Source organism: Zeus faber (genome assembly GCF_960531495.2).
Source record: "Zeus faber genome assembly, chromosome: 13".
Lineage (NCBI taxonomy): Eukaryota > Metazoa > Chordata > Actinopteri > Zeiformes > Zeidae > Zeus > Zeus faber.
In genome coordinates, this window is record NC_137198.1 from 5,346,858 (window position 1) to 5,363,197 (window position 16,340).

The 16,340-nt window shown below is 48.6% G+C and overlaps 1 protein-coding gene across 1 annotated transcript; it reads right to left on the reverse strand.

Annotated features, from left to right (window-relative positions):
- Positions 1–1,452: 1,452 nt before the first annotated feature.
- Positions 1,453–16,278, reverse strand: dcaf5 (ddb1 and cul4 associated factor 5). Its single transcript, XM_080012460.1, has 9 exons — positions 16,006–16,278; positions 14,613–14,756; positions 13,890–13,926; positions 11,992–12,131; positions 10,801–10,930; positions 9,616–9,829; positions 4,964–5,030; positions 4,620–4,747; positions 1,453–2,849 (listed from the first exon to the last, which is right to left on the reverse strand). Exons 1-9 carry the CDS (start codon positions 16,211–16,213, stop codon positions 1,464–1,466), a joined length of 2,454 nt encoding a protein of 817 aa, XP_079868586.1. The 5' UTR covers positions 16,214–16,278; the 3' UTR covers positions 1,453–1,463.
- Positions 16,279–16,340: the final 62 nt, after the last annotated feature.

A 16,340-nucleotide genomic window follows, 5' to 3' on the forward strand; every position in this document is an offset into this window, starting at 1 on the left:
AGCCAAAACAATCATTGTCCACAGGGCACTGCCACTTTCCCTCCCCCACAATGAAAGCGCTGAACCCGCTCCTTACTCGCCGATGGGTTAAGTTCGGTCGATAACAGCCGCGGCGTCGCCAGGTGAGGCTGAGCGCTCAGGGTCGCGGGCTGCGCAACAAGCTCCACATTTCTGAGCGCCGAAGCAGCGTTGCCATGGTGATCCGGTAGGCACATCCTGCTTTAAACCGGGGAGAAGGACCAGCATGTTCGACGAGCAGCATTTAGAATCAGTTCAAAAAAAAATATATATGAAAGCTCCTCACAAAACATGTCAACATTTTACACATTTCACTTCATGAAGAATGGGCAGTAAAACAGCGGCGTTGTCGCTTGAGCACAAATTACTCTTTAATTGCAAGAAAACAAAACAGAAGCGCCCTGCAGCGGGACCCACGGCGCCGGATAATTAGACAGAAAAAAAAAAACAACGAAAAAAAAACGATCGGTAGAAGCATCGTTGAAAGCCATTTCAACACTCAACTCAAAGCAGACGGCGCCCGGCGGCCGTCCGGGTGTCCGTCCTCGACGGAACCCCCAGGCCGGCGACGCCCGGGATCACCCGAAACCAGTTCAAACAGAATGACTGCCTGCACGAGACATTTTCAATGCGGACTTCCTCCGGCTACGGTCGGGCGTCTTCCCCGTTGTCCTGGGTGGAGTTTTCAACCGACAACTTAGACGGACACACTTGTGCGTCGTGAAAATAAATTATAAGCCGCTTCGCTTGGTCGACAACAAGCACTGGTTTGTATTTTGCATCGTTTAGCGTCACCGTGCGGTTTGACCTCAAGAGCGACGACGATGATGTCGCCTTATTGTATTTCACAGCCAAAGCAGAATAAAGTCCACCTTTCCGTTCGGTTCGGTTGCTTCACCCCTTCTGCTTGGAAGCCACGCCCCGCTCCCCTCCCCCAAACATCTTTACAAAAAGCATAATTGTCAAAACACAATGGCGACCCATTTACGGGTGCGAAGACGGTTTCATGTTGCTGCCGACGGACACAGGAGGAGGAGCTTCTCCGAAGGAGGTTTCTTTCCGTGGAAACCCAGTTATGGGGTTGAGCTGTCGTTGTGGGTTTACGGTTGAAATGTGTTAACTGTAAACTGCTTTCACACTCTGCACGGGGTGGGGGCTGCGTTGAGAGGCTGGAATTAGACGTTTGTCTACATGATCTATGGGATCTCTATAAGGTCACTGCTAACGAAGTTTAATGAGAAGGAAATTTAACAATTTGCCGGCGGCTCCAGCACCTTCACTGCTCGATGACCAGGGGCTTCACTTCCGGAAACACTTTTTTAAAGTGAGTCTTTTAAAGAAAAAAAAAAAAATAACCCAAACAAGAATCCCCCCCCCCCCCCCCCCCCGCCCCACCCCCCAAAAAACAATCTCAAATTCAACTCCGACTTAGAAAAGAATCCTTTTCATGTTCTGAACTTCTTCTCGGAGGGCGAGGAGCTGGACTCCTCCTCTGCAGAGCCGAGGTGAGTCCGTTTCAGAGCGCTCGCTGCTGGGTCTCTCTTAGAGGAGTCCCTCCTGCCGTCGGAGGCTCTTACGTCCGTCTCCCCGTGTGGCCCCGGGGAGCCGGCGATGTTCAGACCCGCAGACCCCCCGCTGTCCACCACCGCAGTCCTGTGCCGCCCGTTGGCTCCGGGGCCGAGTCGGCAGGGGGAGGCGCGCCGGTCGTTCCCGGCTCGGCGGTGGCCGCGATCATCTCCGCTGTCGGAACTTTCCAAAGGCGGGGGCCTGGACTCCGTCTTGTTTCCACCTTCTGCTGGAGGAGGGGCAGCGTAGCGCCCCCGGGCCTCCGCCCTGTCCCCGCCCTCCTCGTTCCCCTCGGGTTGGCTCTCGGGGGACATGACCGGGCTGGGGCACACGAAGTCCGACAGGCTCAGGCGCTTCTCCTCATCCCTGGAGCCTCTGGTGCTCTGAGAGGCGGACTGCACCTCCCTCGACGAAGAGGAGGAGGACGACGGGTCTTCGACGGCGATCTCCGGGTAGCTGCAGGAGTCGATGGCGGAGAACAAGACCTGCGTGGACTCTCCGGGCCGCTCGCCGGCTCTGGAGACCACGTCCATGCGCCGCCGCCTCAGCACGCTGCGCTTGGCCCCGTGGCGCTCCTCGTCCTCGTCGCTGCTGGAGCTGGAGGAGGTGGAAGAGCTGGAGGCGCCAACGGGGAGGGAGGGGGAGGAGGAGGAGGAGGAGGTGGTGGGGCTGGATAGCGCCGAGTTATCCCGGGGGCTGGGGGAGCGCGGCCGGGGCATGGGGTCCAGCCAGAACTCGCTGGAGTCGGAGTCCTGGTTCACCAGGTCCAGCAGGAAGCCCGAGCGTCGCCGCTGCCGCCTGCCTCGCCGCCTCTGCCGCACCGCCGCCTCCGCCACCTCCGCTCCTGCCGGCTCCTCCCCCGCCGAGGCCCCGGGCCCCGCCAGCGACGACGAGGACGAGTGATCCGAGTCGCCGTGGCGAGTGGCGGCCGAGGCGGAGGCGGCGGCGACGGAGCTGGGAGCCGCCGGCACTGTTCGCGTGGTCCGCCTGCCCCGCGCGTGGAGCTGCAGGATGGCGCCGTCGCTCAGGTAGCTGTCGGAGTCGGAGCTCCAGCCCTCGATCTCGCGGCGGACCAGCGAGTCGAAGAAGGCCATCATCCTCGGGTCCTCCTGGATGGACTGGCTGACGTAGTCGTGGGACAGGCCGCTGCCGCTGTTCAGGACCAGGCTGATGTACTCCTCGTGGGTGTAGAGGCTGCGGGACTTGTCCTCCACGTGGCCGTCCAGGTCCCCCAGGCTGTTGGGCTGCTGGTACGGGCTCCACAGCTGGGGGGGGGGTAGGGCGGGCGGAGGTAAGACCCAGAGAGTTTTGAAAATATGTAATTCATAGAAGAAAAGCTGCATTTTAGACCGTTCATATCAAGCTATTCCAACAGATCAGATAACTATGAACACTCACTCAATAAAAAAATAAAAATAAAAAAAGAAGCATTAAGTACACAACAACAGTTGGTAAAAGAAAGAGAAAAAAGTTGGGCAGAGGGATGAGCAGGAAGGACGTAGAGACAGAGGTAGAAGAACAGCACAGGAGTAGTACAAGGTAAAGACGGGAACAAACTGTTGGTTTAGGGGCAAAAACCCTCTTTGTATGAGAACCACCTGTGTAACACACACTCCATACAGTGAAATGAACAATGCACACAAGAAGCGGGTAAAAGGGTTCATTTTAAATCAATTCCAAGGAACATCCCGGAGTCACGAGTCTAAATCAAACGGCGACAATGAAAAGCGATCCGCCCGCCGTCCAGAGCCTCGGCGGCGGACAAAGGAGAGTGAATAGGAAGTGAAAGGGGGCGACGCGGTGGTAAATTGGGGTGAAAAGGAGTGAATGGGAGTGAATGGGAGCCCTTCCATCCCGAAAGTACAACCGACCGCGACAAGCCCGACGGCCCTCAAAACCCTCCTCTCGGCGGCCCCGATTTTCGATATCTCTCGTGGCGGTCGACGATCCCCCCCCCCAGCCTCTCCGGGCGAAGCCTCTACAGAACCCGAAGCCCCCCTCCCGTTGTAAGGAGGGAGGGCGTGCGGAGGGTTCCAGAGTCTTGAGCCAGGGCGCAGGCCAGACAGCGGCAGCGGGCGGAGGCTCTGCGCAGTGCGATGCGGTGAGTAATCATCACTCACCGGGCGCTCCCTCGGTAGCAGTTACAGGCTGGAATGTAGCTTCCAGGTGCTGCTTTTGTGATCCTGACAAAGTGAAAAACTTATGGCTGCGACCCGCGAAGTTGAATTCCACACGCTTCTTCGGCTTCACTTTTTCCACCTCGCGAAACCAATTCAAATTAGCATACGTGCAGAAAATGAATAAAACACTAAACACTATACGGATCACTAAATTATACGATGTAAAGGAGCCGAAGTCAGGACACATCCAACTTTTGCTCGGCTGGCGCTCTTGGCAGGCAGCTTGGATCAACATATTCTATTTAGGACGTGACCTTACGCTTTCTAAAGCGGTGGAACGTGTTGGGACTGCAGTAGTGTCGGGAGCTTTCGGAATCTAATCGCTTCAGAGTCGTCCGTCAAACTGTCACTGAAAACACCGATGAAATATTCAACATCGAAGAGTCCGACGTCAAGATTTCAGTTGGAAAATTTGGACAAACCATCTAAAGTGCGGTGTGTTTATCACGGCAGGGAATCAATCTTTTTGTTTGGGTGGGGTTACAGGACCAGGGTCCTGAGGCTGATCATGACCTAGTGTCTCACTCAAGGTCACACCTGCAGGGCAAATAGTTTGGGACGATGGAAGATTAAATCTTGGCTTTAGTTTGTGTTCCAGGACTAGACTCCAAGGACACTGCCACAACCAGGGCCAAAAACATCATCATAATATTAGAAAATGGACAATACCACCCAAAATAATAACTGTTTTTAGTTTGTGGACCCTCTTTACTGTGACTGGCCCTCTGTTGGGCCTGAAACAGGAAGGCAGACAGGCGGTCGAATAGACAGACAGGCAGACAGACAGACAGACAGACAGGGGTGAAAACATAACCTGAGTGGAACCCGACAGTAAACTCGGGTGGTGGTACTGACCTTGATGACCTTCTCCACCCCAGAGGAGCAGATCATGTAAGTGTGGGGGTTGAAGCGGACCTGGTTGACGATGGAGCGATGACCCTTCAGGACCATGAAGGCCCCGTTCACCACCCGACCCGGGCCTCCTGCGGGGGATGGAGACGGGAGTCATTAGGTAATGCCAATAATGCTGCACCAACTGAAGACATTTAGATGTACAGTTTTCCTTTATGCTGTTGGCAGAAAAAGCACTGACACTTAACTTTTGGACATTTTATATGACTATGTTGGTTACATGTTGATTTATCTTTATCGACGGCGCACAATTGGTTGCGGTGAAACGGATGGCGAACACAACCGACCTGCTTCCGGATCTTTGGGGATTTTCCACATGTAGAGGTTGAAGTCGTCAGATCCAGACAGGATGTACTGAACAGGGAGGAAGACAAAGAGGAGCGCAGAGGTTTAGCAGAAGAGTCAACGAGGGAACACCAACGGTGGTTCAAAAATTCTGTTGACCGAGTTGAAGGTCATACGCCGCTCTGAAATAATGACACCTCTTCCTAACTTAAAAAAAAAAAAAAGAAACTCACTCTTACTCTACAAACCTGGAGTTTCAATTTTGGCCTGCTGACACTGAAGAGATAAGATTGCACTTCATTAAACCTTGTAAGGGAACTCATAATTCATACACGGACTTTTCTCTACTTGAGAATATCGATGTGATTCGGCCAGTGCCAGGACAAGGAGTCAAAACGCTGAGTGTGTGTGTGTGTGTGTGCGTGTGTGCGTGTGTGCGCGCGGGGTTGATTTTATCTGGCTACACACCACTCCACCCCACCGTCCACCACAGGTCTCTCGGCGTAACTCGTCCTCCTCGTCGTGATCAAAGCGTCCAGACCTGTCGGTCTTGAGCCCTCACCTCGCTGCGTCAGACGCCGCGCGCACGGTTGCAATTAAACCCGGCGATTACGGTCGGCGTTCGCTGGAGCCCGTCCGGGGGAGCCGGGGCAACCAAGGTTTCCCCCGTAAATTGTTTGTCTTCCCTCTTTTCCTGCTGATTTGCCGTTCCCTTTGCGTGTGTAATTTGGGCTTTTCGCTTTGCATTATTTGCCGCTCCACATATACACATGTCTGGTAAAGGTCCTGTACTAAAAACAAGGGGGCATACACCAAGACTGAAATAATAATCTGTTTAGCGTCATGTAAGAAAAATCCTTATATTCGGTGCCTGTCCATATCATAGAATGACAAGTTAAGCTTTAGGCTGCTGGTATATGGAGAGAGGACGATCCTTCCTAATGACAACAGACTATATTTTTGCACCTTACTGTCATTTCTAGCGAGTTTATGTTGTCAACCACAGAGTAAATGACAAAATAATAGTTAGGGTTACCCAGGGTCAACATTCTGATTTTGACCCCGAACAACCCCCCAAATTACAGAATTGCACATCCAGCAAATAAGTATTTATCACATTTTTTTGTCACTCTATATAACGTTTAATTGTTTGACATGGAACTTTCCAGTACAATTCTATTTCAGCCATATTTTTTTCCCCAAGGCTGGAAGCTGATTTGCCTTCAACCTGACACACACACACACACACACACACACACCTTTTTTTTTTTAGCAAAATGCACAAGATAAATTACTTACTTTAAATTAATTTTAGAATATTAAAAACTATAATATTTGATAACCCATATATAAAAAAGAAAAGACATTAATCCAATTCAGGTTTCCCAGAAATTCCGCAACCTTGGGAATCAATTTCTAGGCACGCGGGAGAAAATAAATCCCCCTACAAGCGTCGCAAAGCAGCAGCTTTTCCGGGGCAAACACAACAAAGCTGTGAAACTTCAAACGGGAGGAACAGTTTGTTCGGCTCGGGATCCACTCAACGCCACGAGATGTCCCATCTGCTCCCCAACGGGCTCAAGCACTCAGCTCTAAACTCTTCTGGATCACTGGGCGCCCCGTCGGGTACGGGTGCCCCCATTCCTTTCGCTCCGGGGGGGGATTTTTGGAACGCCAGGAAGCAGAGCGCCTACCCGCGTCAAGTTCCCAGAGGACGCGTCAAGCAGGAATGTGGCACCCGCACCCGACTCCACCCAGCTCCGCCCACCCTCTCCTTCCTGGGGAGCCTGCGGCGTATCACACTGCTCTGGGAAGGGCCCGCCGCCGCTCCGGCCCGCGGCTCTGTGTTTACTCAGGATCCGGGAGAGGAGCCCGGTGCGTCTGGAGGAACATCAACCTGCGAGGCGGCTCTGCTGGTCGACAGAACAGAACCGCACAGGAGATGTGGAAGGTTTGGTGTCACCGAGTCAAATGTAGACACTGAGCTCATACGGTAACGTAGTGGACTTATTCCCGATGAGCAGCGGCTCTCAACATGGGGTCCGTGGACCCGAGGGGGTCCCCGGCAAAATAATTAATAGTGAAACTTGACCATTATTTCATTTCCAAAACGTTCGCACCGTTAGAGAATGTACATTAATGACTGGTTGGAGCATAGTTCAACTTCTATTTCTGTGACTAATATCGGCGTTTTCACACCGGAGCAACTTTGTCATAGTTCAAAGAACTTTTTTTGGAGAAACGGTTCCTTTTTTTTTTTGCCGCGTCCGCGCTGCGGGAACTCGGAACGACCGCAGTTCTTAGAACTCAGTGAAAGTTCCAGAGTAAATACAACACGGAGCAGCACTCTGAAATGACGTGGCTTCGGCGCCACTTCAAAGGTTCCAGTGCGGTGCGAATACAACCAGAACAAAAGCCCTTGAAGGTATTTAGTTCTCGGGGGACGTCCCCGGTTCCTGGTTCCCCTCGGGGAGTCCCCAGAAGAGTTCAGTGCGAAAACACCTTGTGAATCTCTCCCCCATTACACAATCCAAATCTTCGATCTCCGATTTTGGTCGCAGAGACAAAAATCTCATCAAATGAGGTCCACCGCCTATTGGGAAACAAATGGAGGGTCCTGGATGCGAGAATGGTTGAGAAGCACCGTCATAGATTATATCTGATCCTAACTTTTAGCTTTACAAGGACCTCGCAGTTCTCATTATGTGTCGGTTTTGGGAGCATATATTTTTAGAATCATTCATTTCGACGCCAAGATCGTGAACCACATATCTTAAATCCAAGAGGATCCAGCACAATTCCACTGCGAGACGAACATCCAGCTCAAATATGCAGAAGCTGCTATGAGAAAGTACGGCTCAAATGACATGCTCAAGGGTTCTCCCAGGGGTTGTTTTTTGGAGAGGGAAGGAAGTTCTCATTCACGTTCCAGGGAGTTGAACTAACTACGTTAACCAACTCTGGGCCACTGGCCTACTTCTCCAGGCAGCTACCTTTCCCCTTCCAGGAGTTTTTTTTGTGTACACCCGGTCCTCCGCTGATATGCGGGGATAATGCTAACATAAATACACATGTCTGCAGGGTGATGTCACGTCTGAGGAGAACCTGAGGGACGTCGGAGCCCCCGTGTAGGAGCTCCCGTGTAGGAGCTCCCGTTCTCCTCCAGCGGTGAGAAAGCCATATATTCTACTGTAATAATACTTTGTAAATATCAGTGGAGTGCTTTCGGCGTCTCTTAAAAGTCATTTTTAACACACGGGTCAATTATTCTAGATCTGAAAAAGTGGTGCCTGAACCTCTGGAAGTACACTGAAGTCATTTGCCTCCGGCAGTGAAGCTCTCCGAGTGACTTGTCCTCCTCAGACAGGTCGGCGTTTTGACTGATGAACCCACTTCGCAGTTTCATTGATTTTCTTCGCTGCGTCTGTCTGAGACTGAGTACAGCAAAGCACCTTGTAATCTCTGTTTTGAGAAGTGTCCTCTGAACCTCACGTCTGGCAAACACGTTCCCATAATTTAACCTTCACGCACTCCAACGACACTGCAGACAGACAGCTGGCTGTGAGGACACTGTCTACACATCGTGGCTCACTCTCAGGGACACCACGGCGAGAAGCGTTTCCCCCGCCGGTTAATAAACTCATTATATTGCACGGCGAGCGGAGTGTCCCCGTCATGCACGGGCGCTTATTACTGATGGAGGGAGACAGGACCCCATCTACACCTGATCTGAGGCCTCCACAGCCTCCTCTCCACCCGTGATAAGCGGACCGTGCCGCGCTCTGCTGCACGCACAAGCAGACACTTCTGTAGCGTCAGACTAAGTATCGATTACGATTACACGCTTAGTATCTTACAAATCAGAATCTTTTTTTAATTTGACGAACGTCGGCGCTGATACCCGAAAATTAACTAAATGGGTTTTTATTTCTATAAAAAAAAATTAAAAAATAAAATAAAATAAAAACGACGGTGGGGGCTGTGGGCAAGTAATGTAATCTGTGTGCGCCCGAACACATGTAACACCGATGACTGCGGCAACCCTACTTACTCTACATGTAATCTCAAACATGATGTTACAACCCCTTTATTAAGTCATTGTCAAAGAGATCGCCACTTAGTGGCAAGTGTTAAAAGTACGAGTGCAGTATATAAAAGTTGACTCTTGGCTGTAGCGGCGGAGGTGGTGAAGGCTAACCGGCACAATTTCTCATGGATTGAATGAAGATTTTGAGTCAGCTTGTATTTTTTTGGGACTACAATCATGTTGGCGATTCTGTCGACATTGCTTATTGGTTGTTCAAATGGTAATGATGACGTACGCCTCCATCATCATATTAACGCTTAAGAAAGTGAATTTTGGGACTAATCAAATGGATGTACACAAAATGGATGCATGAGCGAAACTAAATGTTGAATAACCGATAATACAGAATCAATCATCCGGCCCAAGCATTGCTGCACCTTTAATTATGACTATAAATTAATTACTAGTCGCTATTTTATAACCAATTACTGATTCTTTTCAATGTCTTTTTCTAATTGATGACTCAAACTGAAACAGAGTTTAACGTGTTTTTATATTGAATGTGAAGCTCTTTCAACTGCCCTGGTGTATTAATGAATCAACCGCCGACACCCCCCGATGACACACCTGGTCCTTGTCCCCGGCGAAGCAGCAGCTCTTCATGGTGCAGGAGTTGAAGTATCCCTGGTTGTCAAACTGGAAGCTGGGGAGGCGCGAGTGCAGCTCGTAGAGGACGGGCGGCAGGCGGCGGCGCAGCGCCAGCAGCTGGCTGCCGGTGCTGTTGAAGCGAACGCTCATGGCGCTCTGCAGCGACATGCTGCCGCCGTAGCGCAGCAGGGAACTGGAGGAGGGCAGGGGGTTGTTTAAGTTGTTAGCTGCCAGATATCATGAAAATTAGTTAAGGAGTAGCACTATTATGGTGTTATAGTATTAATATAATGTGTAACATAGATCGAAAATGAAAGCTCTTTTTTGCACAAATATACGTTAACATGAGTCCACTAATGTAAATGCACTGTAATGACATGAATGCACATAAAGAGTCTCTAGTATTTCTAGTAGTTATAATAGTAGGAGAATTAATAGTAGTGTAAGACTGTGTTGGCTAGTGGGACCAATACTGTACACAAAAGATAATATATCTGTGGATAGTTTGGAATATGAGAGCAAATGGAGGAGAGAGGGATATCCACATTCAGAGAATTTAAAAGAATTAAAAATAGTGTTCAGTTCATTTTAAAAACAAAATACGAAAATATTGATTTTCTTTTGTAGACTTAACTAATAATGGAAACATCCCCCAGAGTTTCTTTAACTTTAATTATGTAAATTTGTGTAAAGTGCTACATAAATAAATGTTAAGGAGAATAAAAGGTTTGAGTGACTGAATTCAGTAAAATCATATTGAAACAGTGATTGCGCCTTCATTCAACTGAGCGTCTGGGGGCTGGGTTGATTCAACACACCACAACATAACGACAGCGCTCCCTGCAGGACACAGTGAAGATCTCTCATTGCGAATCGAGCGAATCAAATTTTGCAGTCAAGCGTCTCGAGGGTTATTTAGTTCTCTGAAACTAATCTCCCCGCTCGAATCCCCGCTTATAGATAAAGATTTTTAATTCCAACACGAGATTTTCAAGCTTGAAAAAAACAAAAAAACAAAACAAGCTTTATGCCGTGACTGATTTTGAACATTACTGACTTTGATCCACGTGACCAACCGTCCGTCTTCCCTGCATCCACAAAAGAAGCGAGAAGGCAAGTAAAGCAAAAAACGAGTACAATTTTTAAAAAACGAGACAGTGTTACCTGCGAGGCTTGCGGATGTCCCACAGTCCCACTCCTTCTTTGGAGTTGGCCGTGGCCAGCAGCCTGGGCTCCACGGGGTTGAACATCACGCTGTGGAATGCCGAGGGGTAGCTGGCCAGGCAGAACGGCTCTGAAATCACATAATGATAAACCCAGACACAGCCGGCTGTTCATATGGAGTAGTTATCATATTACCTAAAATGTTGCAACAGTTGTTAAAAAAAAAACAATAAGTGTTAAATGACACCCGGTTCCAATGTTCAGATTTGCCGATTAGATCGATAAGATGCCGACGTAATATAAAAAGCCATTATCAGATGCAGCATTACTGGTCCATTGTAGAACAGCATAACAACAACCACGTCACGCCGCTATCAAATTGAAAACAGAATATACTGTATATATAAAAAAAAATAAAAAATAAAAAAACACAGTAAGCCCAATAAAAACAGTAATAAACAGTAAAGAGGATAATAAAAAAAAATAATTCAATTTATATCCAACGGCTACAATGAGGTCATTCTGGTCTGTTCTTTACTTTGATAAACAACAAGTGGGCTTGAAGACAGATAAGATATTGAGTTTCTTTCATTCCAAGCCATGACATAGAGCGGCCATTTTCAACTTGTGGGCCACGGAGCCCTGTGGTCCTTTCAAATCTCCTTTCACAATACATCACCACTGTGATTTTCAAGTGGGCTACAGGCCAGAACAAGTTCAGAACCGCTGGTGTAGAGACTCATTCTGCACAAGGACCTTATTGACATGATTTCTTAGACTATTATATAAGACTTTTTGCTAATTCAAGACAATCATTCCTGAGTATTTCTTAGATTTTTGCAATTTCACCCCAGAAGCTCTTTTATAACAACTTGTGGGTAACTTCACTTGGAACGCTACTGCTAGAATGCTACTGGTGGAGGTGGGACTCCACCCACTCTAACTGGGAGCTCAACAGCACCCATGAACGAAGAGAAGCCAGGGTTGTTAGGGTCAGGTCAAGAGGGGTCACAAGCGTTCCAGTCACATGGGATCAGGTTTCGCCGTGCCCGGTCCCCTCACATCCAATCAAATCGCATCACATAAGGTAGCATCCCATTAGGTATGGTCCCCTCCGCTCGAGTCACATCTAGTCTAACTATGTGGACTCCGGCGGGAGCTGACAAACAAGCACATGGAACGGCCGCTCACCCCCGTGTGGCGGCTCGCGCGTGTCCCATATGAGGACACGTCCGTCGTCGGAGGAGCTGGCGAACACGTTGTCGTTGATGGGGCTGACGGACAGGCTGTACACGGCGTCGATGTGGAGGAAGACGTTCAGAGTCTCCCCTCTGTGGGGGGGGAGGAAACATTCAGCACCCAGACCCAAGTGAAGATGAACAACAGCGACAACTGGTTTAAAGCCGCGTTGACTGTGATCTCTGATGAAAACAGCGGGAAAATGATCGTCCCCTGAGCAGCGGGCGGTTTGCTGGTTCCTACCTGTTTCAGAACCAAACAAAAAGTCAATCTTCATCGGAGCTCCTCCTTCCCTCATAGCTCATAATCACTTTGGAAACTCTCGAAAGAAAACCTCGATGGAGCGATAAGAAGGTGCCGCAGGGGAGGGCAGGCTGGTGTTTCATTAGGGCGGGAACCCTACTGTATTTGTTCGGGTCCATTATCTCATGTCAAAGTGATGCCACTGAGAAACCGTCAAACCCACGCACACGAATGAATAGGAATAAGAGAAGTTATTGAAATATGAATAACAAATTATTATATGAATAGGAATAAGAGAAGTTATTCAAATATGAATAACAAATTCTTATATGAATAGGAATAAGAGAATTTATTCAAAGATGAATAACAAATTCTTATATGAATAGGAATAAGAGAAGTTATTCAAATATGAATAACAAATTCTTATATGAATAGGAATAAGAGAATTTATTCAAAGATGAATAACAAATTCTTATATGAATAGGAATAAGAACGCAATAATTGTATTCGGGGCAGTCCAGACACACTGTGGTTCAAGTTTGATCCACATCGAGCTACATTTGTAGGAGTAAGTTTAAAAAAAACGGTGTTTTTCACATCTCCGCCGGTGATACCGAACGGTCACTTGAAAACACTGCAGAGCACCAACGGGTCACAGAGAATCGTCGCTGCGTCACTACGTCATCATTGTGCGACGCGGCATATCCAGAATCAACCCGCAGCCGCTGCTCGCCGATCTGTTACCGGCTGCGGAGAGACATGGGGATGGTAGCTCAGGAGGTAGAGCTGGTGGTCTAGCAATCTAAAGGCTGGTTCAATCCCAGGCTCCTCCTGCGTCCGTCGGTGCTTGAATAATTGTAAGTCGCTTTGGATAAAAGCATCTGCTAAATGTAATGTAATGTAATGTAAATGTAATGTTGTTACACTAATGTTGTTGTTACACTAATCTCTGTCGCAATGTAGCTTGAATGTTATTCTCCCTTGTAAGTCGCTTTGGATAAAAGCGTCTGCTAAATGACTGAATGTAATGTAAATGTAATGGAGAGACACTATCCGGACTCTCTAGTTTTCGTTCTCGGGGTCTCAAAGAAATATTGCCTGAATGATACTGTTTGTATCATTGTATCGTCATCATGTATACAGGTTTGTTGCACAGCATCACTCCTGCCAATATTACCAAGAAAACCCAGAGACTTTTTTTTTTTTTTTGGCTGCAAACTTCCCGTGAAGAATTTCACAATGGTGTCATCTTCTCGTTGGAGAAGCATGTAACGTTTTAGCAAGCAGCCAGCAAGCAAGCAATTACCGGTGAAGCTTCGAAATGTTGGCGAGAGTGTGAGTAAGTGAACATGTTATTTGTGGTTAACGGGGGGTTTCCAGTTAACGTTGTGTAGTAGTACGTTTTGTACTATTTTGACATTAATTCTCCTCCACTGCTGAGGAGGAAATTTGGAAACTGGATCTTTAAGTTTGAATTCTTAGATTGTGAAATAAGATTTTGGTATTGCCCAAGAGTCCAAAAAAAACAATAAATACAGATACACAATAATAATAATAAATAATAATAATAAAAAATAATAATAATAATTGTAGTTGTTTTTACTCGCCTCTCCACGTCGTGTAGAATCACCTGTTCATCATTACCTGTAGCACGGTTTAAAAACAGACAGAAAAACAAGTTTGAGACAAAACATTCACACAGCATTCCGTTCAAATAACGTTTTGTTCAATGCAGCTTCCAAGTTCTCCGAGGTGCTTGAAATCAGGCTTCTGCGTTGTAAATACATAATACACACAGCTTTTTGAAAAAGCTATAAAAAAAAAAAAACAACTAAAGAGCTACTTCTTTATCGTTGCTCCACAGTGTCCTCGAGACAAAACATACTTTTTCAATAATTATATTTTATATTGGAAAATGTATCATAATATTCATATAATTTAAAAATATATAATTGACATACACTTGAGTTATGCAGGATAAACCCAGTTAGGAGAGCTTGACTTTGTTGTCTTGAGTTTAAGCCATCATGCACAAAGTTATACTGAAGTCTTAAAATAATAATAATAATAATAATAATAATAATAATAATAATAATAATAATGTTGTATTATATATAAATGTATATTGATCATCTACTATACACAACTTAATCTCAGTAAAAATACAACATAATATTGTGAGCTCCGTATTGTGACAAATATTCTCTCACCAGATTCCTCCCAATACAAGTCACTCTCATTGTATTAATTTCTGACTTTGCCGTTCATGACCAATCAACACTTTTTCTGGGGTGCACTTCCCGTGCAAGCCCCTCTCCGCCGCCCGTTACCTCCAGAGAACACCCGCTTGTTGGTGCTGTCGAACGCCAGGCAGAAGATGTTGGACAGGTGCTCCCCCTTCAGCTTGACGGGCTTGGAGCGGCCGTGGATGGCCTTCTCCATGTGCCACAGCAGCACGCGCCGGTCGTCGCCGCCTGGGGAGGGAGGGAGGGCGGGCGGGGTGGGGGGTCCGGGGAGGGGGGGTTTGAAACACAGCATCCCACACGTAAAACACACAACCACGCAGCCTCGCGATCCCTCGAGCCGCGACTGTCCACCGTCCACACGCCAGGGACCCTGGGGGTTCGATCCGCACGAGGCCCCACGGGCCCCGACCTGAGAGGATTCTCGTCGTGAGACGGGGCCCGGGCGTCTGCGCCGTATGTCAGGCTGGACGACCCCCGAAACTGGGGCCCAAAGACGAAATCGCCGTGAAGTTGAACGGTTGATCATTTTTTGCTGGGGACGAGCGTCCACAGCCGCGCTTCAACCGTTTTATCCGTCGGTCCTGTTTTATTTTTGTTGGGGTTTTTGAGGGGTTTTTTTGTTGTTGTTTGTTTTTTTTTTTACTTTGATTCCCTGGTGTGGACATCCCACCGGGTTGGAGCCCGGTCCAAGTGGGTGTGGGTTACAGTCACGCCATGTTGTTTACGTCGCGCGGGCCGGTTTTTCATTTGACCTTTAACCTGTTATCTCTGTGACTTCATCTCGATCGTTTTATTTATTCTTCGCGTCGATATAATAATCATACAATTGATGCCTTGTAATAATAATAATAAAAAAATAAATAAAAAAAAGAAACAACGCACTTCGAATTGGCCCGGTGCGCGAAAATGTGCTGCGCCAATAAACTTGCCTGGCTTTGCTTCGGGGACGGATTGGGGAACCCTGGGCTGGATGAAAACACCACCCAAGCTGTCAACACGGTTTGTCGTCACGGTTGACGGGGTGCGGGGTTGGAAAGTACACAAATGGCGCCGCATTGAACTTAAACGCCTTGTTTGGAGCGTACGTTGAACCCCGGGACACAGTCCGGAGCCGGTGATCAGAAGGTGGCAGGGACCAGATCGCCCCACCAGGCCAGATAATAACTCATTTAATCCGCCCCCCACACTAAACTGCGCAGCAGATATAGAAGACGTCCAGCCCCGTACGACCACCGGAGACGGAGCCCGAGGTGGACCACGACCACCGCACCTCGCTATGCCGGACCCCACGGACCTCCCCGCTGGACCGCCTGCCCCGCCGTGCTGGGTCCGAGCAGCCTGCCTCCGTGACGTGAACCAGGTTAGCATAACGTTAGCTCCCAGCTCTCGCTAAATTAGCATGAGCGCCCGTTGATTTCCGGCTGATTAGCGGTTAGCATGCTAACGTGTTTAAAAACCCGGGGGTCGGTCCGCTCACCGGAGACCAGCCAGTCCCCTCCGTTGTTGGAGAACTCGATGGCGTTGACGCAGCCGAAGTGTCCCAGCATGTCGTTTCTGTAGAGGCTGGTGCAGGCGGCCAGCCGGCGCCGCTGGAACTCCTCCTTGAGCAGCGGCTGTCCGGTGAGCTTCCTCCGGGACAGGAAGCCCATGCAGGAGCGCATCCCGCAGCCCCGCAGCTCCTTCATCCTCCGCTCGCTGATGTCACCCGGAATGTCTCACAAAAACACCCTCGGCATCGGTGCGCGTCGGCCGCTCCGTTGGGCTGGATGTGGATGTGTCTCAGGACGGACCCCGGTCTGCCTACATGGCTCT